General features: G+C 44.1%; 1 protein-coding gene across 1 annotated transcript; it reads right to left on the reverse strand.

Moving 5' to 3' along the window:
- Positions 1 to 709: 709 nt before the first annotated feature.
- On the reverse strand, positions 710 to 14,695 carry trmt2a (tRNA methyltransferase 2 homolog A). Its single transcript, XM_039013526.1, has 12 exons — positions 14,592 to 14,695; positions 13,684 to 14,306; positions 13,222 to 13,330; positions 11,966 to 12,147; positions 11,486 to 11,600; positions 10,955 to 11,070; positions 10,756 to 10,867; positions 2,718 to 2,840; positions 2,416 to 2,491; positions 2,097 to 2,213; positions 1,916 to 2,012; positions 710 to 1,811 (listed from the first exon to the last, which is right to left on the reverse strand). Exons 2-12 carry the CDS (start codon positions 14,301 to 14,303, stop codon positions 1,604 to 1,606), a joined length of 1,875 nt encoding a protein of 624 aa, XP_038869454.1. The 5' UTR covers positions 14,304 to 14,306; positions 14,592 to 14,695; the 3' UTR covers positions 710 to 1,603.
- Between the last annotated feature and the right edge of the window lie 199 nt (positions 14,696 to 14,894).

The raw sequence follows: 14,894 nt of genomic DNA on the forward strand, positions 1-14,894 counted from the left end.
CTTAGACCACTGCACCACACGGGAGGCCCCAGTCATATACTTGTTACATGCTCACGGTCTTTAGTACGAGAAATGCATTTTGAATTGATTAGGGAACGGACGTTTATCTCGAGACCTATTAAGCGGGACTAATGAGTATAATTGCCTTTTTGTTTTGGAAGCACAGGATGAAACATATCAATGGACAGCTGACAGCTAGACGGATCAGCCTTGTTAAGATCCTGTTGCCATGTTAGCACTACAGACAGAACACAAGCACCAGGGCTTGGAGTACTGTAGTCATTGAGAAGATATACAAGGTAGTTACATATTTAAGAAGACCGGGAAGAAAAAAAAATCCTGTTTATTTTTTTCCTCTGTTAGCCGCTTAATTATTTTTTGACTATTTAAAGCAAAACAATACAACACGCAGGCCATCTTACTATTTGGTACAGTTCAGCTGCTGTGATAGACATTTTGCATCATGATAATGTGGCCAGTGGCACTTTGCTTCTTGAAAGTCCAATATCTTAACTTGACTGCTAACCTGCAAAACATTAAAGGACTTTAACAACAGTGGACAAATGGGAAAAACAAAACGACTTTGGATTTTCCCTTTATAAACGGATAGGAAAACAATTGGCTACCTGTTGCCTTAGTTCACCCATTTCATGTAGGGCTCCCCAGAGCACAGGTCCCCCCTTAAAGGGAAATGGATAGACCAAGCCTCTTACTTGATACAGCATTTATTGTTTGTAATAATATGACAAGACAGTAATATTCATATTTTGAAAGAATTGCCTTTAGTATATATGGATTTTAAATACGTTTGTTTGCGATCAATCACATTTTCAAGCATTGATATGTGGAACTGCGATCCTCTCCTCAAAAGGCAATCTACAGAAATGAAGTTGGTACACTTTACCTCTTAACAAAATACGATCATGTCATTATTACATCTGATAGCTAAAGGAGCAGTGTGAACCAAAGCTTAGTCTTATGCATTTTTATAGAATACTGTAGGTTGCTGCACATAGTACATGAAAGGGAAAAAAAGATGCAATACCTGCTAGAACAAAATATAAATTGCTGTGCATTCATTGTGTGAAGTATTTGGTTTGTGTGGCTTTTCCTGAATGTCGACTGCACCTTAACACTTCATCGTATATGGGAACAAGGCTGCTGTGTTAGAGTAGATTGCTTTACCAATGTGCTTCCCCCTGTGTGTTCTGTCTTACCAAGTGTGTGTGAAAATGCTTTTTACACTTGGAAGTTATTTGCTAGATATTGCTGCCTAGAAAATGAAGTATGTAACTGCGACTTGGGATAGCTGACTCAGTGAAATTCGTTTATGCAAATAAAGTTGTCATGGCTGGCTCCTGCTTTGAAATGACCCCTGCTTGTATTAGTCATCAAGGGATCTTTTTATTTTTAAGTTGTAAAACAATATTACACCGCAAGGCAGTATTTAAAATAAAAAATAAAAATGCAGTGTTATCCTGCCCCTAATGGTACAGTATAAGAACTACAGAATCCATATAACGTTGATTACATATTAACGTGTAGAAAACAATTGAACTTAATAAACAGATAGTGAGACTGCAAAGGGTCAAAGGTTGTGCTATTAAGTTGTGGTTGTCTCTTCTGGCTTCTCGCTAGTGCCCTGGGTCATTTCTTCAGGTTTCTCACTGCTGCTCTTGGAGCTGTAATCCACCCTCTCAAAGAGCAGCAGCATCTCACAGTGCATGGTCTGGGGGAAGAGGTCCACAGCCATTGCCCGCACCGGACGGAACGGAGCTCCACGTACACGGTTGGAGGGAGCCCTGCACAGACTACACAGAGATCGAATTTAGAACCAGAAGAATCCCCATGGAGATGACATACTGAATGTTTGGCCTACACGTGCAGAACGAAAAGGATAGGGTATTATACTCACTCTATGAAGTTGTTCATGGCTGCCTTGGCATTGCATGCCACATAAACCAGCCTTTTCAGATGCTCCGCTCTTCTGATTGCCAGAATGACCTTTGAATCTAGATGGTAGACAATCAATTACTGTCACTCAATTGAAATATACAGTGCATGGACAAACTGATTCAGTATATTTTGTAACATACGTAAGCCCGCTCTCGGTGGGTCCACGATGGCTGTGATGCTGGGGGATACGACAGCGTTGAGCACCATCTGGAACACATCTTCAGCCTTTCCGCAGTGGAACTCAATATTACTCAGCCCTGAAATATTTCAGTCACAGTCAGGTTCTCTCTCATAGCACTAGAGCAAATGTATTGGGGATTGATTAGGCAGAGGGTCGGGAATATTCAAAAGAGTTAGATATTAGATTTGAACATGTACTGTATGTCAGGCTTAACTCTTTCTGGCCTCATTGGTCAAGTGGCAGTAGATGCCAGGCACCAACATGATTAAGCCTCTTACCATTGATCTTCGCGTTGACTTTGGCATCCTTCACTGCTTCCTGACACATCTCTATCCCAATCACCTTCCTCACCCTCTGGAGGACACAGGGTGCGGCTCATAGTGTCAACAGAGAAAGGGACTATTCCATTTCCAGACAGATTGATCCATACAGTTGTAGTCAGGGTTGTGTTAAATACCATTTCAGTTTACTTCCTTAACTGAAAAGTGATTGACCCCCAACCCTGCTTGTTATGTATGTAGGATGCCATGTGTCTTTATTTATAAGTCAACGAACACATTTCTCTTGTTCTCTATAGTACCTTAGCCAGGGAGATGCCAATGGTTCCTGTCCCGCAGCATACGTCCAGCACAGTGCTGTCCTTGTCCAGCTGGGCCCATTCTCCTACAGCTGAGTACAGCACCTCTGCTGCCCCTGTGTTCACCTGGTCAATGACATACAGTGAGTATAATAAGTATTCATCCCCCTTGGATTTTTTCGCTGTGTTACAACATGGGATTGAAATATAATTGTGATTTTTGTGGGTCAATGGATAGGATACGCAATAATGTCAAAAGGGAAAACAAAATTAATAAAATTGTAATAATTAAAATATAGTTCTTGTATAAGTATTCATCCCCTTTGTTGAGGAAAGCCTAAATTAGTTCAGGAGTAAAATGTGGCTTTGCAAATCACATAAAAAGTTACACTGATCAAAAATATAAAGTGTTGGTTCCATGTTTCATGAGTCGAAATAAAAGATCCCAGAGATTTTCCATATGCACATAATGCTTATTTCTCTCAAATTTGTTACATCCCTGTTAGTGAGCATTTCTTCTTTGCCAAGATGATCCATCCACCTGACAGGTGTGGCATATCAAGAAGCTGATTAAACAGCAGGATAATTACACGTGCACCTTGTGCTGGGGACAATAAAAGGCCTCTTTAAAATTTGCAGCTGTCATACAACAGAATGCCACATACGTCTCAAGTTGAGGGAGCATGCAATTGACATGCTGACTGCAGGAATGTCCACCAGAGCTGTTGACAGCGAATTGAATGTTCATTTCTCATCAATAAGCCGCCTCCAACGTCATTTTAGAGAATTTGGCAGTACGTCCAACCGGCCTCACAACCACAGACCACGTGTTCCCATGCCAGCCCAGGACCTCCACATCCGGCTTCTTCACCTGCCGGATTGTCTGAGACCAGCCATCCAGACAGCTGATGAAACTGTGGGTTTGCACAACCAAAGAATTTCTGCACAAAATGTGTCAGAAACAGTCTCAGGGAAGATCATCTGTGTGCTTGTTGTCCTCACAAGGGTCTTGACCTGACTGCATTTCGGCGTCGTAACAGACTTCAGAGGGCAAATGCTCATATTTGATGGCCACTGGCACGCTGGAGAAGTGTGCTCTTCAAGGATTAATCGCGGTTTCAACTGTCACTCGGCAGATGGCAGACAGCGTGTATGGCGTCGTCTGGGCGAGCGGTTTGCTGATGTCAACGTTGTGAACAGAGTGCCCCATGGTGGCGGTGAGGTTATGGTATGGGCAGGCTACGGACAACGAACATAATTGCATTATATCAATGGCAATTTGAATGCAGAGATACCGTGACAAGACACTGAGGCCCATTGTTGTGCCATTCATACACCGCCATCACCTCATGTTTCAGCATGATAATGCATGGCCCCATGTCGCAAGGATCTGTACACAATTCCTGGAAGCTGAAAATGTCCCAGCTCTTCCATGGCCTGCATACTCACCAGACATGTCACCCATTGAGCACGTTTGGGATGCTCTGGATCGACATCCAGTTTCCGCCAATAACCAGCAACTTCGCACAGCCATTGAAGAGGAGTGGGACAACATTTCACAGGCCACAATAAACAGCCTGATCAACTCTATGCAAAGGATATGTCGCGCTGCAAGAGGCAAATGGTGGTCACACCAGAATACTGACTGGTTTTCTGATCCACGTCCCTACCTTTATTTTAAGGTATCTGTGAACAACTGATGTATATCTGTATTCCCAGTAATGTGAAATCCATAGATTAGGGCCTAATGAACTTGTTTCAATTAACTGATTTCCTTATATGAACTGTAACTCAGTACAATCTTTGAAATTGTTGCATGTTGCTTAATATTTTTGTTCAGTGTACATGGACTCACTATGTCAAACAATAGGGGTTTACATGATTTTAGAATGACTACCTCTTCCTCTGTCCCCCATACATACAACATCTATAAGGTGCCTCAGTCAAGTATTGCATTTCAAACACAGATTCAACTACAAAGACCAGGAAGCTTTTCAAAAACCTCAAAAGAAGGGCAGTGATTGGAATATGGGTAACAATAACAAATCAGGCATTGAATATCTCTTTAAAGATGGTCAGGTTAATAATTATGCTGTGGATGACGTATTAAACCACCCAGAAACATTGAAGATAATCATCCTTCTGAGTTGCAGCACAGGAAGGAAACTGCTCAGGATGTCACCATGAGGCCATTGGAGTTCAATGGCTTTGATGGGAGAAAACTGAGGATGGATCAACATTGTAGTGACTCTACAATAATGACCAACAGTGCATTCAGAAAGTATTCACACCCCTTGACTTTTTCCACATTTTGTTACGTTACAGCCTTATTCTAAAATTGATTCAATTGACCCCCCCTCTCATCAATCCACACACAATAACCCCTAATGACTAAGAAAAAAAAGTTTTTTATACATTTTTGCAAATGTATAAAGAATTACCATCTGAAATATCACATTTACATAAGTATTCATACCCCTTTCCTCATTACTTTGTGGAAGCACCTTTGGCAGCGATTACAGCCTGGAGTCTTCTTGGGTATGACGCTACAAGCTTGGCACACCTGTATTTGGGGAATTTCTCCCATTCTTGTCTGCAGATGATCTCAAGCTCTGTCAGGTTGGATGGGGAGCGTCACTGCACAGATATTTTCAGGTCTCTCCAGAGATGTTTGATTGGGTTCAAGTTCGGGCTCTGGCTGGCTGTGTGCTTAGGGTAGTTGTCCTGTTGAAAGGTGAACCTTCGCTCAGTCTGAGGTCCTGAGTGCTTTGGAGCAGGTTTTCATCAAGGATCTCTCTGTACTTCGTTCCGGTCATCTTTCCCTCGATCCTGACTAGTCTCCCAGTCCCTGCCACTGAAAAACATCCCCACAGCATGATGCTGCCACAACCATACTTCGCCAAAGGGATGGTGCCAGGTTTCCTCCAGACGTGACGCTTGGCATTCAGGCCAAAGAGTTCAATCTTAGTTTAATCAGACCAGATAATCTTGTTTCTCATGATCTGAGTGTCTTTAGGTGCCTTTTGGCAAACTCCAAGCAGGCTGTCATGTGCCTTTTACTGAGGAGTGGCTTCCGTCTGGTCACTCTACCATAAAGGCCTGATTGGTGGAGTGCTGCAGTAATGGCTGTCCTTCTGGAAGGTTCTCCCATTTCCACAGAGGAACTCTGAAACTCTGTCAGCGATGATCGGGTTCTTGGTCACCTCCCTGACCAAGGCCCTTCTCCCCCGATTGCTCAGTTTGACCAGGTGGTCAGCTCTAGGAAGAGTCTTGGTCGTTCCAAACTTCTTCCATTTTTTTTTTTTTTTTTTTTTTTTAATTTTCTCCCATTTTCTCCCCAATTTTCGTGGTATCCAATCGCTAGTAATTACTACCTTGTCTCATCGCTACAACTCCCGTACGGGCTCGGGAGAGACGAAGGTCGAAAGCCATGCGTCCTCCGAAGCACAACCCAACCAGCCGTACTGCTTCTTAACACAGCGCGCCTCCAACCCGGAAGCCAGCCGCACCAATGTGTCGGAGGAAACACCGTGTACCTGGCCCCCTTGGTTGGCGCGCACTGCGCCCGGCCCGCCACAGGAGTCGCTGGAGCGCGATGAGACAAGGATATCCCTACCGGCCAAACCCTCCCTAACCCGGACGACGCTATGCCAATTGTGCGTCGCCCCACGGACCTCCCGGTCGCGGCCGGCTGCGACAGAGCCTGGGCGCGAACCCAGAGACTCTGGTGGCGCAGTTAGCACTGCGATGCAGTGCCCTAGACCACTGCGCCACCCGGGAGGCCCTAAACTTCTTCCATTTAAGAATGATGGAGGCCACTGTGTTCTTGGTGACCTTCAATTCTGCAGACATGTTTGGGTACCCTTCCTCAGATCTGTGCCGACACAATCCTGTCTCGGAGCTCTACAGACAATTCAACTGTTATTGGTCACATACACATGGTTAGCAGATGTTAATGCGAGTGTAGTTCCGACAGATTACTTGTTAGATATTACTGCACAAACAATTTCCCAACAACTACCTAATACACACAAATCTAAAGGGGTGAATGAGAATATGTACATATAAATATATGGATGAGAGATGGCCGAGTGGCATAGGCAAGGTGCAATAGATGGTATAAAACTCAGTATATAAACTCAGCAAAAAACATTTTTACAGGATGGCAACAACAACTACCCGAGTTACACCAGGAACGCACAATCCCTCCATCAGTGCTCAGACTGTCCGCAATAGGCTGAGAGAGGCTGGACTGAGGGCTTGTAGGCCTGTTGTAAGGTAGGTCCTCACCAGACATCACTGGCAACAACGTCGCCTATGGGCACAAACCCACCGTCGCTGGACCAGACAGGACTGGCAAAAAGTGTTTTTCACTGACAAGTCGTGGTTTTGTCTCACCAGGGGTGATGTTCGCATTTGCGTTTATCGTCAAAGGAATGAGCACTACACTGAGGCCTGTACTCTGGAGCGGGATCCATTTGGAGGTGGAGGGTCCGTCATGGTCTGGGGCGGTGTGTCACAGCATTATCGGACTGAGCTTGTTGTCATTGCAGGCAATCTCAACATTGTGTGGTACAGGGAAGACATCCTCCTCCCTCATGTGGTACTCTTCCTGCAGGCTCATCCTGACATGACCCTCCAGCATGACAATGCCACCAGCCATACTGCTCGTTCTGTGTGTAATTTCCTGCAAGACAGGAATGTCATTGTTCTGCCATGGCCAGCGAAGAACCCGGATCTCAATCCCATTGAGCACATCTGAGACCTGTTGGATCGGAGGGTGAGGGCTGGGGCCATTCCCCCCAGAAATGTCCGAGAACTTGCAGGTGCCCTGGTGGAAGAGTGGAGTAACATCTCACAGCAAGAACTGACACATCTGGTGCAGTCAATGAGGAGGAGATGCACTGCAGTAATTAATGCAGCTGGTGGCCAAATCAGATACTGACGGTTACTTTTGATTTTTGACCCCCCCTTTGTTCAGGGACACATTTCCATTTCTGTTAGTCACATGTCTGTGGAACTTGTTCGGTTTATGTCTCAGTTTTTTAATCTTGTTCATACAAATATTTACACATGTTAAGTTTGCTGAAAATAAACGCAGTTGGCAGAGTGAGAGGACGTAGTGGCTCGGGTGGTTGTTGTCCTTGATCTTTTTGGCATTCCTGTGACATCGGGTGCTGTAGGTGCCATGGAGGTCAGGTAGTTTTTCCCCCGGTGATGCATTGTGCAGACCGCACCACCCTCTGGAGAGCCTTGCGGTTGAGGGCGGTGCAGTTGCCATACCAGGCTGTGATACAGCCCGACAGGATACTCTCAATTGTGCATCTGTAAAAGTTTATCAGAGTTTTGGGTGACAAGCCAAATTTCTTCAGCCTCCTAAGGTTGAAGAGACGCTGTTGCGCCTTCTTCACCACACTGACTGTTTGGGTGGACCATTTCAGTTGTCTGTGATATGTACGCCTAGGAACGTAAAACTTTCCACCTTCTCCACTGCTGTCCCTTCGATGTAGATAGGGGGGTGCTCGCTCTGCTGTTTCCTGAAGTCCACGATCATCTCCTTTGTTTTGTTGACATTGAGGTTGTTTTCCTGACACCACACTCTGTGTGCCCTCATCTCCTCCCTGTAGGCGGTCTCGTGGTTGTTGGTAATCAAGCCCACTACTGTTGTGTCGTCTGCAAACTTGATGATTGAGTTGGAGGAGTGCACGGCCACGCAGTCATGGGTGAACAGGGAGTTTGGAGGGGGCTGAGCACACACCCTTGTGGGGCCCCAGTGTTGAGGGTCAGCGAAGTGCAGATGTTGTTTCCTACCTTCACCACCTGGGGGCGGCCAGTCAGAAAGTCCAGGACCCAATTGCACAGGGCGGGGTTGAGACCCAGGGCCTCCAGCTTGATGATGAGCTTGGAGAGTACTATGGTGTTGAATGCTGAGCTGTTGTCAGTGAATAGCATTCTTACATAGGTATTATATTTGGGATAGGGCAGTGTGCAGGCGATTGCATCGTCTGTGGACCTGTTGGAGCGGTATGCAAACTGAAGTGGGTCTAGGGTGGCAGGTAAGGTGGAGGTGATATGATCCTTGACTAGTCTCTCAAAGCATTTCATGAGGACAGAATTGAGTGCTACGGGGCGGTAGTCATTTAGTTCAGTTACCTTTGCCTTCTTGGGTACAGGAACAATGGTGGCCAGCTTCAAGCATGTGGGGACAGCAGACTGGGATAGGGATTGGTTGAATATGTCCATAAACACACCAGCCAGCTGGTCTGCGCATGCTCTGAGGACATGGCTAGGGATGCTGTCTGGGCCAACAGCCTTGCGAGGGTTAACACGTTTAAATGTTTTACTCACGTCGGGCCATGGAGAAGGAGAGGGGGGAGCAGTCCTTGTTAAAGGGCCGCTCCGTCTGCCCCTTCTGCGGCGCTGTTGTTTTTGGTCGGCTTCTGGGATTAGATCCATTGTCCTGGGTGGTGGTCCAAACAGAGGTTCCGCTTTGGGAAAGTCGTATTCCTGGTCGTAATGTTGGTAAGTTGACGTCGCTCTTATATCCAATAGTTATTCTCGGCTGTATGTAATAAGACTTAAGATTTACTGGGATAACAATGTAATAAATAAAAAACTAAATACTGCATAGTTTCCTAAGGACTAGAAGCGAGGCGACCATCTCTGTCAGCGCCATCTTCCATCGACCTCATGGCTTGGTCTTCCTTCGACCTCATGATAAGCACTGTCAACTGTAGGACCTTTACATAGACAGGTCTGTGCCTTTCCAAATAATGTCCAATCAATTGAATTTACCACAGGTGGACTCCAATCAAGTGGTAGAAACATCTCAAGGATGATCAATGGAAACAGGATGCACCTGAGCTCAATTTTAAGTCCCATAGCATACTTAATTAAATAAGGTATTTCAGTTTTTTATTTGTAATACATTTGTAAAAACCTGTTTTCACTTTGTCGTTATGGGGTAGTGTGTGTAGATTGAGGATGTATTTATTTATTTAATCGATTTTAGAATAAGGCTGTAACATAACAAAATGTGGAAAAGGTCAAGGGGTCTGAATACACTGTAAATGACATAGTGAAAATATTACAAAACATGCATCCTGTATGGAACAAGGCACTAAAATAATACTGAAAAAAAAGCACTGCAAAGGAACACACTTTTTGGCCTAAATGCAAAGCCTTATGTTTGGGGCAAATCCAACAACACATCACTGAGTAATTGCCTCCTTATTTTCAAGCATGGTGGTGGCTGAATCATGGTATGGGTATGCTTGACATCGTTAAAGACTGGGGAGTTTTCAGGATAAGAATTAATGAGATGGAGCTAAGCACAGGCAAAATCCTAGACGAAAACCTGCTTCACACCATACACTGGGAGAGGATTTCCCCTTTCAGCAGGACAACAACCTACAATACAAGGCCAAATCTACACTGGAGTTGCTTACCAGGAAGACAGTACATGTTACAGTTTTGACTTAAATCTTTACTTAAAATCTGCTTTTTGAGTTAAAATGGCTGTCAAGCTATGACCACCAACATCTTGAATTTGTTTTATATTGTACAATCCAGGTATGCAAAGCTCTTAGAGACATAAAAAAAGACTAGGAGCGGTAATCGCTGCCAAATGTGTTTCTTTCTAACATGTATTGACTCAGGGGTGGTGAATACTTATCTAATCAATCAAGTGTTTTATTTTTCATTAATCTTTAAAAAGTTAGAATTTGTCTTTTGTGTAGATCGTTGACAAAAAATGACAATTAAATAATTCCCCCCCCCACTTTGAAACAATAAAATGTGAAGAAATCCAAGGGGATGAATACTTATGATACCCACTGTATTTTACAGCTATAGAACAGAGTTCATAGTGCTGTACCTCAGAGACACTAACTTGGAGGTTCTTAAAATGGTGGAGGAAATACAACATACAGAATCTCAATATAATGACATATAATTTAAAAAACAATGCCAAATGGACCGAAGATGGTAAGTAAATAGGATGAAGACTCTACAGCTACGATATGTGACATGGGATACTCACCTGGAAGAAAGAATGGGGGGATATCCTGAACTTCAGGCCAAGAAGCTCCTCGTGAATACACTCCTCTCCAGCTACCAGCTCACACGGCAAGTCCTCCGGGTTAGGGGATTGCCTTAGTGAATACAACATTATCTGTCAATCACAACATTTCCATGTGCATTCTCACACCGTTAAATTGTTATTTTTCTAATGATCTTACCTTTGTCCCTCTGACACAAAGTACAGAGCGGTTACACCACTCTCTTTCCCGTCACCCTCTGTGAAATACTCTTTCAAAGAGCTCTTCAGGACATTTAGTTCTTTTTCCTCAAGTTTCTGCAAAGTAGAAAAGGCGAGAATAAATGACAGGATTTGAAAGGAGAGTCACTACACTTATATTGTTCAGCTAAAGAATCCAGTGATGAATGTAGTGATTCTTAGATCAGAACGCATAATGTGTACATTTCTGTACCACAGCCCAAGCTTATATTTTTTATTTAAGCAATAAGGCCCGAGAACGTGTGGTATATGGCCAATATACCACGGCTAAGGGCTGTTCTTTTGCACGACGCAACGCCTTATTGCTATTATAAACTGGTTACCAACGTAATTAGAGCAGTTAAAATAAATGTTTTGTCATACTTGTGGTATACGATCTGATATCACAGCTTTCAGCCAATCAGCATGCAGGGCTTGAACCACCCAGTTTATAATGTAATATTAACCACATTGAAGAATGTTTTATTTGTACCTGTGGGTTAAAGAACACCATAGCCATGGCCTGCTTGGTTCTTGTGGTCCGCACTGTTAGCTGCTTCCAGTGGCCCTCGTATGTCTCAGGGCTGTACACTGAGTATGGGGTTGTCCTGTGTAGATAAACAAATTATGGGTCAAAAGAAGGTGATAACATTATTTACATCTAGCACCCCCATTTTTCTAGCCTGGTGGTCCTAGAGCTGTTGAAGCTATATAGTTGACAACCAGAAAAGTTGTCTATTCAGCAGAAACAGATCTGAGGCCACCAGGCTATTGTATTGCCGTGTGCAGCATTATTTTGGATTCCTTCTTGTTGCATGCTAAAACCAGTATATAGGTCAAATATTGTATATAGGGCAGATCTGATACATTGGCCAGAATATTTAACTGAGACGTGACATTGAGTCCTGTGATCAGGGCGGGATCAGTGCAGGACAGAGATGAGGCCTCCCTCTCAGTAAGACGACATTAATACCTGATGAATTTCTGGAACTCACTGACCACTCGCTTGGCCTCAGTGGTGACATGGATGCTGTCTGAGGGCCCCACCACGGCACAGGAGCCCCCTTTGTACTTCCCCAGTCTGAAGCCTATGGTCTTATCCTCTTCATTCGCTCCAATACCAATGACAAACTCACACTTGTTCCTGTATTCAACCTGCATGATAAGAGTAGGGGAAAGAAGAAGACTATTTTCAAAGGGATGCTTAGGGTCAAAGTTCAGCATGTGCATACCCAGGCAGGGACTGAAGTCAGTGTATGTATTTCGTTAAGACACCAGGTTGTCAAACGCCTTGCTAGTAGCTGAGATACTCATTTTCAGCAGGATGATCAAACGGCCAGAGTGCATCTGGATTTAGTTCAATCAACCCCACAACGAAATAGCCATAATGATTTCAGGTTCTTGATGTGACTAAAATCTTTACAAGCTGCGACAGCAAAGGTTCACCCCAGGTTGCCAGGGCAGGCAGCCATATGTAGGCCTATTATAAACAGGTCGTTCGAGCCCTGGATGCTTATTGGCTGAAAGCCGTGGTATATGAGACAATATACCACAGGTATGACGCAAAACTACTTGTTTACTAATTACGTTGGTAACCTGTTTATTATCTCAATAAGACCCCTCAGGGGTTTGTGGTATATGGCCAATATACCACAGCTAAGGGCTGTATCCAGGCACTCTGCATTGCGCATATGAACAGCCCTTTGGCGTGGTATTTATTTATTTTTTCACCTTTATTTAACCAGGTGGGCTAGTTGAGAACATGTTCTCATTTACAACTGCGACCTGGCCAAGATAAAGCAAAGCAGTTCGACACATACAACAACACAGAGTTACACATGGAATAAACAAACATACAGTCAATAATACAGTAGAAAAAAGTCTATATACAGTGTGTGCAAATAAGGTAGGATAAGGGAGGTAAGGCAATAAATAGGCCATGGTGGCGAAGTAATTACAATATAGCAATTAAACACTGGAATGGTAGATGTGCAGAAGATGAAAGTGCAAGTAGAGATACTGGGGTGCAAAGGAGCAAGATAAATAAATAAATAAATACAGTATGGGGATGAGGTAGTTGGATGGGCTATGTACAAGTGCAGTGATCTGTGAGCTGCTCTGACATATTGGCCATATACCACACCCCCTCAGGCCTTATTGCTTAAATATAACATCCTGGGGTCTCAAAACAACAGCACTAAGAGAGGTTTCTACAGTATTGCATTGTACCTGTGACGGAGATGGGCGAATTTCTTCCAGAGGGCAACACATTCTCTTGTACTTCTCCTTCTGCACAAACAGCCAGGGCAGCATCGCTTTGTTGGTGTTGCCTATTTCTCTGAACAGAAAATGGGAGGACATAATAACATGATGTACAGTCAGTTTTCCTTTGTGTAGTTTGAGTAACAGACTTCTCTGTAGGCAATTGTTATTAAAGACATACTCAAATAAAGACATCCAATTGTTATGTTCATTAGAGCAAAGGAAGGACCAGATAAAGGCCTTAAAGTCATCTATAAACTATGAAGTCATCTCATTAGTACATTTCTGTGGTGTCTTTCATGGCAGGATATAATAAGACAGGATATAATGCAATAGACTGCAGTAATCCTATCGATGCCCCACTTGAGGTTATTCTTGTGAAGTGAACCAGAAGCCACACATGGCATGGGTCGATACACATCTCTGTACCTGGCCAGTCTCTGCAGCACCCCCTCCACCTCCTGCTCCTTCCTCCTCAGCTGCTCCTCATAAGGCACATTCCACAGGGGCGTCACCACGTTGGCAATCTGTATGCTGAGCGGCGCCTCGTCCTCCTCTGCCTCCTGCCGCTTGGAGGGGGGCTGCCCGGCACTCCCGGCCTCATCCCGCCCCCTCTTCCTGAGCATAGGGTCCGCCTTGGGCTTGGCCAGGCGCACACTAAGCACCCGGCCCTTCCACTGCATGCCGTGCACCATCTTCATGGCCTTGTCCCTCTCCTCTTCGTTCTTGAAGGTGACGAAGGCAAACGTCTGCTTCCCGAACAGTTTGATCTTGTGCGGGTTAAGGCGATGCTTCTCCAGGAACTTCTTCAGGTCGTTGAAACCGATGAATTTGGGAAGGTTCTGGATCTCCACTTTGAAGATCTCAGAGGTGAAGAGGTCCGCTTGGACGTAGCGGTACAGATTATTAGGGTCGGAAGAAGCTGCTTCTTCTCCTCCACCTTCAGCTTTGGGTTCATCTGTTTTCACCCCATATTCTTTGGGGTCAGATGTCTTCTCCTCTTTCAGTGATGGAGAACCTACCACTGGGATGTCACCAACATCTGTCATGTTCTGTTTGAGGGGGATAGTTGACATCATTAACAAAAATGTGCTTCATCTGGACTATCAGTCTGCATTTCAAAAGTGACATTTGAAAATACACATATCAGACATGCACTATTTCTGCACTGCTTTCTTTCTTTATGCATATCTTACAGAGTTGTTACAGTTACAGTGAGTGTAGCAAAGTGGCTGAGATTGAGCAATGCAAATGACCAAAAGCACGAGCATAATTTAGCACTGAAAATAACGACTAGCCTAGGACTTACTATACAGAAGAGCAAACAATAAAATCACCTTCACTTCTGCTTTTACAGCTCTGACAAATAATATTTGCTTAAGGGCAATTCACTTCTGACTATAAGAAACTGCGGGCTGCCATGTTGTGGGACACGTGGAAAATATGAACTTTGACATGAGGCGTTAAGAAAAAAATACGTCACTATATATTTCCGCTGACAATTTATTGAATGCATTCTGCATGATTCCTGATAATTGTGTTATAGTAGAATGATAAATCTAGAAAAAAAATTATAAAAAATGTTCCGACACAGGAAGTGACGAAGCTGCTAGATCTACAGATAAACAAATGTGCCCAAT

The sequence above is a fragment of the Salvelinus namaycush genome, chromosome 18 (assembly GCF_016432855.1).
Source record: "Salvelinus namaycush isolate Seneca chromosome 18, SaNama_1.0, whole genome shotgun sequence".
Lineage (NCBI taxonomy): Eukaryota > Metazoa > Chordata > Actinopteri > Salmoniformes > Salmonidae > Salvelinus > Salvelinus namaycush.

Excerpts from the sequence above, each read along its gene's own strand:
- trmt2a (XM_039013526.1), bottom strand. The coding sequence starts at position 14,303 with ATGACAGATGTTGGTGACATCCCAGTGGTAGGTTCTCCATCACTGAAA. Across the intron at positions 13,331-13,683 it reads GTGCTGCAGAGACTGGCCAG|AGAAATAGGCAACACCAACA; the intron begins GTACAGAGATGT and ends TTTTCTGTTCAG. Across the intron at positions 11,601-11,965 it reads GAGTTCCAGAAATTCATCAG|GACAACCCCATACTCAGTGT; the intron begins GTATTAATGTCG and ends TTATCTACACAG.